The sequence below is a fragment of the Thalassophryne amazonica genome, unplaced genomic scaffold (genome assembly GCF_902500255.1).
Source record: "Thalassophryne amazonica unplaced genomic scaffold, fThaAma1.1, whole genome shotgun sequence".
Taxonomy (NCBI): Eukaryota; Metazoa; Chordata; class Actinopteri; order Batrachoidiformes; family Batrachoididae; genus Thalassophryne; species Thalassophryne amazonica.
Window position 1 is genome coordinate 66315 of NW_022986268.1, and position 11209 is coordinate 77523.

General features: G+C 43.9%; 1 protein-coding gene across 2 annotated transcripts in view; it reads left to right on the forward strand.

Annotated features, from left to right (window-relative positions):
- The window catches only part of ttll12 (tubulin tyrosine ligase-like family, member 12), a 183199-nt gene that overhangs the window by 63685 nt on the left and 108305 nt on the right, over positions 1 to 11209 (forward strand). For both annotated transcript variants that reach the window (XM_034165451.1, XM_034165452.1), the window contains one exon: positions 2118 to 2312. In XM_034165451.1, the coding sequence (XP_034021342.1) occupies positions 2118 to 2312 (195 nt within the window). The remainder of the gene's footprint in view (positions 1 to 2117; positions 2313 to 11209) is intronic.

The following is an 11209-nucleotide window of genomic DNA, read 5'->3' on the forward strand; positions in this document are numbered from 1 at the left end:
GCGCCGGTCACGCTTTTTATTAAGCCCACGTTGTGTAGACCTTAGTTCTAGCTTGAAAAACTTTCGTTTACTGCTAAGAGGTTGAAATATTCAGATTCACTGGTCGTCCGGACGGGTTCTGGGAATTACCGCAGTTCGCCATTAACCCTCTGGGGCCGACGCCATCGTATACGATGGCTGGGACCAAGCTTTACTAAATTGTAAATAACTTTTGAATGATATGAGATAGAAACTTACTTTTTTTTTTTTTGCTGAAAAGTTAACTCTGCGGAGCTTCGATCCAATGACGGCCATCTTGGTACTCCTCAAAGAAGATGTGTGATGACGTGCACAATATGAGTGTCCAATTGGAATTGGTTCTCCATCACATGGTTTTCCAAAATCCAATCATAGGGCAGATTTACCTCACGTGATATGGCAAAGATTGTTTTCAGGAGTGATATCTTACTAGTTGGCTCCCTAACTGCTCCAATTGCATTTTTGCATTTTTTTGAACTTGAAAATTCTTCTCTGTTATAAAGTTAATCAGTATGAGGACAAAGCTTCAGCTTTTAGCTCATGCCTTTTTTGTTAAGGGTCCAAGGGTCCAAAGAACATTTTATTCATTTAAAAAAATAATAATTTTATCGACTGATTTATCGGCTATTGGCAATTTGTTTTTTTTTATTGGCAGTTTTTTCATCCAAATATCGCTATTGGCATCAGCCTAAAAAAAAATCCATATCGGTCAAGCTCTAGATGGAACGAGTCTTTGCTATGTTACAAAGGTGGAAGGAAGCAGTCACTTTGTCAGTGTGATGGATGACACACAAGCCTAGGTTTAAGCATTAGCTGGTCAAACTGATGTTGATGTCTTGCTGACCAAGGAACATTTATTTTGGGCTTCTCTGAATTTAAAAGTAAGAAATTGCTGGACATACAATTTATCACTGAAGCAAGGCAACCCTCTAAAGACTTTGTGTATGAGATTACCAGTAGTTATCAGCATGTATAACTGAGTATCATTAGCATAGCAGTGAAAGTCATCCCATAACACCGCAGTATATACTCAGTGGGTGCTATATAAAGAAAGCAAAGCAGGGGCCTAAGACGGACCCCTGCGGAACTGGACACATGGAGAAGGACTGGTTAGGTAGGATGTCAACCATGCAAGGACATTCCCAGCAATCCCAAAAGGATTCTCCAGCCTGTCAAGTAGAATACGATGGTCCACCGTATCAAATGCAAGGCTAAGATCTAATAGTAGTGGTGTCTGATTTAATTGCAAGCAGAAGATCATTTACCACTTCCTTGAGAGCTGCCTCTTTGCAGTGGCTCAAAGAGGTTATTCTCAGTAAGATAGTCCACAAGCTGCTGTGAAACTACTTTTTCACAGATTTTAGAACAAAATTATAGGTTTTATATCAGCCTATAATTTTGCAGTAGACTGGCATCAAGGTTAGATTTCTTAATGGATTAATCACTGCAGATTTGAAACTTTTAGGAACAGATCCTGATGTTAGTGACAGATTAAAAACTTCCATTACAGTATGTCCAAGAGTGGGGCTACTCCCTAAATCCCCGAAGGCCAGGGTTGGGAACAACAGTAGGTTATTTTCAGTTTCAGTTCAAAAGGTTCAAGTCCAATACATATTCAGGGACTTGGACTCATGTTCATGTGTTGATCTCCTAACTTGCCGAAAGAAAGTGTTGTCAAAAGTGACTTGTAGTAACCCTCTGGGGTCTACGGATTCTTCCATAGAGTATAATGCACGTGTTGCATATCAAAATGTTCAGAGCAATCTCATTTTTGTGAATATGTGACAAATATTTTCCCCACTGTGTAAAACGATGGAATTTGGCTGTAACTCAGAAAATATGGCGCTTTTTTTTTTTTTTAATTTGTCATATCTTTAGTGAAAATTTATTTTGGTCTTAGAAATGGATTTGCCAAAGTCTTTAGGTCACGAAAGGAGTGTAATACATGAAAAAGATTTTTGGTGGATGTACAGTAAATGTGTGCAGCAGAGTACACTTATCTGGTATGGAACACTCACACTTTTAAATTGCTCCTCAACATGAGAAAATGTGCGAAAACTGAAGTGGTCTTCAGTTCCGAGATGTTCGTTCTCTGCCAGGAAGCTGAGCGAAGAGCGGCCTCATGTCATGCTGAACCAGTTTCCGTGTGAGAGCCTGATCACGGCAAAGGACTGTCTCGCTGCTGTGGCTCGGAGAGCGAACAGCGGCTTGCTGCCTGACTGGATGCCGGAGACCTTTAACCTCCAGACAGAGTTGCCTCAGTTCATCAAACGCTATCATCTAAGACAACAAAGGTAGGAACATTTTCTTATAAATAATTCAACATTTTTGTAGAAATTTGTGACATTTAGGCATTTTGGACAAGCGGTTAGTGCACTTGTTTCCAGTGGTGAAGGTTACCGGTTCAAACCCCCTACCCAGCCCAGTTCTCCATATAATATGGAGTTGCATCAGGAAGGTCGTGCAGCGTAAAGTTTGTGCCATTTCAATGTGCAGATCCACCTCTGATGTGCTGTGGCGACCCTGAGTGAAAATAAGGGAGCATGTGTGTCTGTGTGTTGGGGGCGGGGCTGTATTCACCGTAAATTTGGCTTGTTTTTGTGTCTGTGTGTTGGGGGCGGGGCTGTATTCACCGTAAATTTGGCTTGTTTTTGTGTCTGTGTGTTGGGGGCGGGGCTGTATTCACCGTAAATTTGGCTTGTTTTTGTGTCTGTGTGTTGAGGGCGGGGCTGTATTCACCGTAAATTTGGCTTGTTTTTGTGTCTGTGTGTTGAGGGCGGGGCTGTATTCACTGTAAATTTGGTTTGTTTTTGTGTCTGTGTGTTGAGGCGGGGCTGTATTCACTGTAAATTTGGTTTGTTTTTGTGTCTGTGTGTTGGGGGCGGGGCTGTATTCACCGTAAATTTGGTTTGTTTTTGTGTCTGTGTGTTGAGGGCGGGGCTGTATTCACTGTAAATTTGGTTTGTTTTTGTGTCTGTGTGTTGGGGGCGGGGCTGTATTCACCGTAAATTTGGTTTGTTTTTGTGTCTGTGTGTTGGGGGCGGGGCTGTATTCACCGTAAATTTGGTTTGTTTTTGTGTCTGTGTGTTGGGGGCGGGGCTGTATTCACTGTAAATTTGGTTTGTTTTTGTGTCTGTGTGTTGAGGGCGGGGCTGTATTCACCGTAAATTTGGTTTGTTTTTGTGTCTGTGTGTTGGGGGCGGGGCTGTATTCACCGTAAATTTGGTTTGTTTTTGTGTCTGTGTGTTGGGGGCGGGGCTGTATTCACCGTAAATTTGGTTTGTTTTTGTGTCTGTGTGTTGAGGGCGGGGCTGTATTCACCGTAAATTTGGTTTGTTTTTGTGTCTGTGTGTTGAGGCGGGGCTGTATTCACCGTAAATTTGGTTTGTTTTTGTGTCTGTGTGTTGAGGGCGGGGCTGTATTCACCGTAAATTTGGTTTGTTTTTGTGTCTGTGTGTTGAGGGCGGGGCTGTATTCACCGTAAATTTGGTTTGTTTTTGTGTCTGTGTGTTGAGGGCGGGGCTGTATTCACCGTAAATTTGGCTTGTTTTTGTGTCTGTGTGTTGAGGGCGGGGCTGTATTCACCGTAAATTTGGTTTGTTTTTGTGTCTGTGTGTTGAGGGCGGGGCTGTATTAACTGTAAATTTGGTTTGTTTTTGTGTCTGTGTGTTGAGGGCGGGGCTGTATTCACCGTAAATTTGGTTTGTTTTTGTGTCTGTGTGTTGGGGGCGGGGCTGTATTCACCTGTAAATTTGGTTTGTTTTTGTGTCTGTGTGTTGGGGGCGGGGCTGTATTCACCGTAAATTTGGTTTGTTTTTGTGTCTGTGTGTTGAGGGCGGGGCTGTATTCACCGTAAATTTGGTTTGTTTTTGTGTCTGTGTGTTGAGGGCGGGGCTGTATTCACCGTAAATTTGGTTTGTTTTTGTGTCTGTGTGTTGGGGCGGGGCTGTATTCACCGTAAATTTGGTTTGTTTTTGTGTCTGTGTGTTGGGGGCGGGGCTGTATTCACCGTAAATTTGGTTTGTTTTTGTGTCTGTGTGTTGAGGGCGGGGCTGTATTCACCGTAAATTTGGTTTGTTTTTGTGTCTGTGTGTTGGGGCGGGGCTGTATTCACCGTAAATTTGGTTTGTTTTTGTGTCTGTGTGTTGAGGGGCGGGGCTGTATTCACCGTAAATTTGGTTTGTTTTTGTGTCTGTGTGTTGGGGGCGGGGCTGTATTCACTGTAAATTTGGTTTGTTTTTGTGTCTGTGTGTTGAGGGCGGGGCTGTATTCACCGTAAATTTGGTTTGTTTTTGTGTCTGTGTGTTGGGGGCGGGGCTGTATTCACCGTAAATTTGGTTTGTTTTTGTGTCTGTGTGTTGAGGGCGGGGCTGTATTCACTGTAAATTTGGTTTGTTTTTGTGTCTGTGTGTTGAGGGCGGGGCTGTATTCACCGTAAATTTGGTTTGTTTTTGTGTCTGTGTGTTGGGGGCGGGGCTGTATTCACCGTAAATTTGGTTTGTTTTTGTGTCTGTGTGTTGAGGGCGGGGCTGTATTCACCGTAAATTTGGTTTGTTTTTGTGTCTGTGTGTTGGGGGCGGGGCTGTATTCACTGTAAATTTGGTTTGTTTTTGTGTCTGTGTGTTGAGGGCGGGGCTGTATTCACCGTAAATTTGGTTTGTTTTTGTGTCTGTGTGTTGAGGGCGGGGCTGTATTCACCGTAAATTTGGTTTGTTTTTGTGTCTGTGTGTTGGGGGCGGGGCTGTATTCACTGTAAATTTGGTTTGTTTTTGTGTCTGTGTGTTGGGGGCGGGGCTGTATTCACCGTAAATTTGGTTTGTTTTTGTGTCTGTGTGTTGAGGGCGGGGCTGTATTCACCTGTAAATTTGGTTTGTTTTTGTGTCTGTGTGTTGAGGCGGGGCTGTATTCACCGTAAATTTGGTTTGTTTTTGTGTCTGTGTGTTGAGGGCGGGGCTGTATTCACCGTAAATTTGGTTTGTTTTTGTGTCTGTGTGTTGAGGGCGGGGCTGTATTCACCGTAAATTTGGTTTGTTTTTGTGTCTGTGTGTTGAGGGCGGGGCTGTATTCACCGTAGATTTGGTTTGTTTTTGTGTCTGTGTGTTGAGGGCGGGGCTGTATTCACCGTAAATTTGGTTTGTTTTTGTGTCTGTGTGTTGAGGGCGGGGCTGTATTCACCGTAAATTTGGTTTGTTTTTGTGTCTGTGTGTTGAGGGCGGGGCTGTATTCACTGTAAATTTGGTTTGTTTTTGTGTCTGTGTGTTGGGGGCGGGGCTGTATTCACTGTAAATTTGGTTTGTTTTTGTGTCTGTGTGTTGAGGGCGGGGCTGTATTCACCGTAAATTTGGTTTGTTTTTGTGTCTGTGTGTTGAGGGCGGGGCTGTATTCACCGTAAATTTGGTTTGTTTTTGTGTCTGTGTGTTGGGGGCGGGGCTGTATTCACCGTAAATTTGGTTTGTTTTTGTGTCTGTGTGTTGGGGCGGGGCTGTATTCACCGTAAATTTGGTTTGTTTTTGTGTCTGTGTGTTGAGGGCGGGGCTGTATTCACTGTAAATTTGGTTTGTTTTTGTGTCTGTGTGTTGAGGGCGGGGCTGTATTCACCGTAAATTTGGTTTGTTTTTGTGTCTGTGTGTTGAGGGCGGGGCTGTATTCACTGTAAATTTGGTTTGTTTTTGTGTCTGTGTGTTGAGGGCGGGGCTGTATTCACTGTAAATTTGGTTTGTTTTTGTGTCTGTGTGTTGAGGGCGGGGCTGTATTCACTGTAAATTTGGTTTGTTTTTGTGTCTGTGTGTTGAGGGCGGGGCTGTATTCACCGTAAATTTGGTTTGTTTTTGTGTCTGTGTGTTGGGGGCGGGGCTGTATTCACCGTAAATTTGGTTTGTTTTTGTGTCTGTGTGTTGAGGGCGGGGCTGTATTCACCTGTAAATTTGGTTTGTTTTTGTGTCTGTGTGTTGAGGGCGGGGCTGTATTCACTGTAAATTTGGTTTGTTTTTGTGTCTGTGTGTTGAGGGCGGGGCTGTATTCACCGTAAATTTGGTTTGTTTTTGTGTCTGTGTGTTGAGGGCGGGGCTGTATTACCTGTAAATTTGGTTTGTTTTTGTGTCTGTGTGTTGAGGGCGGGGCTGTATTCACCGTAAATTTGGTTTGTTTTTGTGTCTGTGTGTTGAGGGCGGGGCTGTATTCACCGTAAATTTGGTTTGTTTTTGTGTCTGTGTGTTGAGGCGGGGCTGTATTCACCTCTAAATTTGGTTTGTTTTTGTGTCTGTGTGTTGAGGGCGGGGCTGTATTCACCTGTAAATTTGGTTTGTTTTTGTGTCTGTGTGTTGAGGGCGGGGCTGTATTCACCGTAAATTTGGCTTGTTTTTGTGTCTGTGTGTTGAGGGCGGGGCTGTATTCACCGTAAATTTGGTTTGTTTTTGTGTCTGTGTGTTGAGGGCGGGGCTGTATTCACCGTAAATTTGGTTTGTTTTTGTGTCTGTGTGTTGAGGGCGGGGCTGTATTCACCGTAAATTTGGTTTGTTTTTGTGTCTGTGTGTTGAGGGCGGGGCTGTATTCACCGTAAATTTGGTTTGTTTTTGTGTCTGTGTGTTGAGGGCGGGGCTGTATTCACCGTAAATTTGGTTTGTTTTTGTGTCTGTGTGTTGAGGGCGGGGCTGTATTCACCTGTAAATTTGGTTTGTTTTTGTGTCTGTGTGTTGAGGGCGGGGCTGTATTCACCGTAAATTTGGTTTGTTTTTGTGTCTGTGTGTTGGGGGCGGGGCTGTATTCACCGTAAATTTGGTTTGTTTTTGTGTCTGTGTGTTGAGGGCGGGGCTGTATTCACCGTAAATTTGGTTTGTTTTTGTGTCTGTGTGTTGAGGGCGGGGCTGTATTCACCGTAAATTTGGTTTGTTTTTGTGTCTGTGTGTTGAGGGCGGGGCTGTATTCACCGTAAATTTGGTTTGTTTTTGTGTCTGTGTGTTGAGGGCGGGGCTGTATTCACCGTAAATTTGGTTTGTTTTTGTGTCTGTGTGTTGAGGGCGGGGCTGTATTCACCGTAAATTTGGTTTGTTTTTGTGTCTGTGTGTTGAGGGCGGGGCTGTATTCACCTGTAAATTTGGTTTGTTTTTGTGTCTGTGTGTTGGGGGCGGGGCTGTATTCACTGTAAATTTGGTTTGTTTTTGTGTCTGTGTGTTGAGGGCGGGGCTGTATTCCCTGTAAATTTGGTTTGTTTTTGTGTCTGTGTGTTGGGGGCGGGGCTGTATTCACCGTAAATTTGGTTTGTTTTTGTGTCTGTGTGTTGGGGGCGGGGCTGTATTCACCGTAAATTTGGTTTGTTTTTGTGTCTGTGTGTTGGGGGCGGGGCTGTATTCACCGTAAATTTGGTTTGTTTTTGTGTCTGTGTGTTGAGGGCGGGGCTGTATTCACCGTAAATTTGGTTTGTTTTTGTGTCTGTGTGTTGAGGGCGGGGCTGTATTCACCTGTAAATTTGGTTTGTTTTTGTGTCTGTGTGTTGGGGGCGGGGCTGTATTCACTGTAAATTTGGTTTGTTTTTGTGTCTGTGTGTTGGGGGCGGGGCTGTATTCACCTGTAAATTTGGTTTGTTTTTGTGTCTGTGTGTTGAGGGCGGGGCTGTATTCACCGTAAATTTGGTTTGTTTTTGTGTCTGTGTGTTGAGGGCGGGGCTGTATTCACCTGTAAATTTGGTTTGTTTTTGTGTCTGTGTGTTGAGGGCGGGGCTGTATTCACCGTAAATTTGGTTTGTTTTTGTGTCTGTGTGTTGAGGGCGGGGCTGTATTCACTGTAAATTTGGTTTGTTTTTGTGTCTGTGTGTTGAGGGCGGGGCTGTATTAACTGTAAATTTGGTTTGTTTTTGTGTCTGTGTGTTGAGGGCGGGGCTGTATTCACTGTAAATTTGGTTTGTTTTTGTGTCTGTGTGTTGAGGGCGGGGCTGTATTCACTGTAAATTTGGTTTGTTTTTGTGTCTGTGTGTTGGGGGCGGGGCTGTATTCACTGTAAATTTGGTTTGTTTTTGTGTCTGTGTGTTGAGGGCGGGGCTGTATTCCCCTGTAAATTTGGTTTGTTTTTGTGTCTGTGTGTTGAGGGCGGGGCTGTATTCACTGTAAATTTGGTTTGTTTTTGTGTCTGTGTGTTGAGGGCGGGGCTGTATTCACCGTAAATTTGGTTTGTTTTTGTGTCTGTGTGTTGAGGGCGGGGCTGTATTCACTGTAAATTTGGTTTGTTTTTGTGTCTGTGTGTTGAGGGCGGGGCTGTATTCACTGTAAATTTGGTTTGTTTTTGTGTCTGTGTGTTGAGGCGGGGCTGTATTCACTGTAAATTTGGTTTGTTTTTGTGTCTGTGTGTTGAGGGCGGGGCTGTATTCACCTGTAAATTTGGTTTGTTTTTGTGTCTGTGTGTTGAGGGCGGGGCTGTATTGACCTGTAAATTTGGTTTGTTTTTGTGTCTGTGTGTTGAGGGCGGGGCTGTATTCACTGTAAATTTGGTTTGTTTTTGTGTCTGTGTGTTGAGGGCGGGGCTGTATTCACTGTAAATTTGGTTTGTTTTTGTGTCTGTGTGTTGAGGGCGGGGCTGTATTCACTGTAAATTTGGTTTGTTTTTGTGTCTGTGTGTTGAGGGCGGGGCTGTATTCACCTGTAAATTTGGTTTGTTTTTGTGTCTGTGTGTTGAGGGCGGGGCTGTATTAACTGTAAATTTGGTTTGTTTTTGTGTCTGTGTGTTGAGGGCGGGGCTGTATTCACCTGTAAATTTGGTTTGTTTTTGTGTCTGTGTGTTGAGGGCGGGGCTGTATTCACTGTAAATTTGGTTTGTTTTTGTGTCTGTGTGTTGAGGGCGGGGCTGTATTCACTGTAAATTTGGTTTGTTTTTGTGTCTGTGTGTTGAGGCGGGGCTGTATTCACCTGTAAATTTGGTTTGTTTTTGTGTCTGTGTGTTGAGGGCGGGGCTGTATTCACTGTAAATTTGGTTTGTTTTTGTGTCTGTGTGTTGAGGGCGGGGCTGTATTCACCGTAAATTTGGTTTGTTTTTGTGTCTGTGTGTTGAGGGCGGGGCTGTATTCACCTGTAAATTTGGTTTGTTTTTGTGTCTGTGTGTTGAGGGCGGGGCTGTATTCACCTGTAAATTTGGTTTGTTTTTGTGTCTGTGTGTTGAGGGCGGGGCTGTATTCACTGTAAATTTGGTTTGTTTTTGTGTCTGTGTGTTGAGGGCGGGGCTGTATTCACCGTAAATTTGGTTTGTTTTTGTGTCTGTGTGTTGAGGGCGGGGCTGTATTCACTGTAAATTTGGTTTGTTTTTGTGTCTGTGTGTTGAGGGCGGGGCTGTATTCACCGTAAATTTGGTTTGTTTTTGTGTCTGTGTGTTGAGGGCGGGGCTGTATTCACCGTAAATTTGGTTTGTTTTTGTGTCTGTGTGTTGAGGGCGGGGCTGTATTCACCGTAAATTTGGTTTGTTTTTGTGTCTGTGTGTTGAGGGTGGGGCTGTATTCACCGTAAATTTGGTTTGTTTTTGTGTCTGTGTGTTGAGGGCGGGGCTGTATTCACTGTAAATTTGGTTTGTTTTTGTGTCTGTGTGTTGTGGGCGGGGCTGTATTCACCTGTAAATTTGGTTTGTTTTTGTGTCTGTGTGTTGAGGGCGGGGCTGTATTCACCGTAAATTTGGTTTGTTTTTGTGTCTGTGTGTTGAGGGCGGGGCTGTATTCACCTGTAAATTTGGTTTGTTTTTGTGTCTGTGTGTTGAGGGCGGGGCTGTATTCACTGTAAATTTGGTTTGTTTTTGTGTCTGTGTGTTGAGGGCGGGGCTGTATTAACTGTAAATTTGGTTTGTTTTTGTGTCTGTGTGTTGAGGGCGGGGCTGTATTCACCGTAAATTTGGTTTGTTTTTGTGTCTGTGTGTTGAGGCGGGGCTGTATTCACCGTAAATTTGGTTTGTTTTTGTGTCTGTGTGTTGAGGGCGGGGCTGTATTCACTGTAAATTTGGTTTGTTTTTGTGTCTGTGTGTTGAGGGCGGGGCTGTATTCACTGTAAATTTGGTTTGTTTTTGTGTCTGTGTGTTGAGGGCGGGGCTGTATTAACTGTAAATTTGGTTTGTTTTTGTGTCTGTGTGTTGGGGGCGGGGCTGTATTCACCGTAAATTTGGTTTGTTTTTGTGTCTGTGTGTTGAGGGCGGGGCTGTATTCACTGTAAATTTGGTTTGTTTTTGTGTCTGTGTGTTGAGGGCGGGGCTGTATTCACCTCAAATTTGGTTTGTTTTTGTGTCTGTGTGTTGAGGCGGGGCTGTATTCACCTGTAATTTTGGTTTGTTTTTGTGTCTGTGTGTTGGGGGCGGGGCTGTATTCACCGTAAATTTGGTTTGTTTTTGTGTCTGTGTGTTGAGGGCGGGGCTGTATTCACTTGTAAATTTGGTTTGTTTTTGTGTCTGTGTGTTGAGGGCGGGGCTGTATTCACCGTAAATTTGGTTTGTTTTTGTGTCTGTGTGTTGAGGCGGGGCTGTATTCACCGTAAATTTGGTTTGTTTTTGTGTCTGTGTGTTGAGGGCGGGGCTGTATTCACCGTAAATTTGGTTTGTTTTTGTGTCTGTGTGTTGAGGGCGGGGCTGTATTCACCGTAAATTTGGTTTGTTTTTGTGTCTGTGTGTTGAGGCGGGGCTGTATTCACTGTAAATTTGGTTTGTTTTTGTGTCTGTGTGTTGAGGGCGGGGCTGTATTCACCGTAAATTTGGTTTGTTTTTGTGTCTGTGTGTTGAGGGCGGGGCTGTATTCACCGTAAATTTGGTTTGTTTTTGTGTCTGTGTGTTGAGGGCGGGGCTGTATTCACCGTAAATTTGGTTTGTTTTTTGTGTCTGTGTGTTGGGCGGGGCTGTATTCACGTAAATTTGGTTTGTTTTTGTGTCTGTGTGTTGAGGCGGGGCTGTATTCACCGTAATTTGGTTGTTTTTGTGTCTGTGTGTTGGGGCGGGGCTGTATTCACTGTAAATTTGGTTTGTTTTTGTGTCTGTGTGTTGAGGGCGGGCTGTATTCACCGTAATTTGGTTTGTTTTTGTGTCTGTGTGTTGAGGCGGGGCTGTATTCACCGTAAATTTGGTTTGTTTTTGTGTCCGTGTGTTGAGGCGGGGCTGTATTAACTGTTAATTTGGTTTGTTTTTGTGTCTGTGTGTTGAGGGCGGGGCTGTATTCACCGTAAATTTGGTTTGTTTTTGTGTC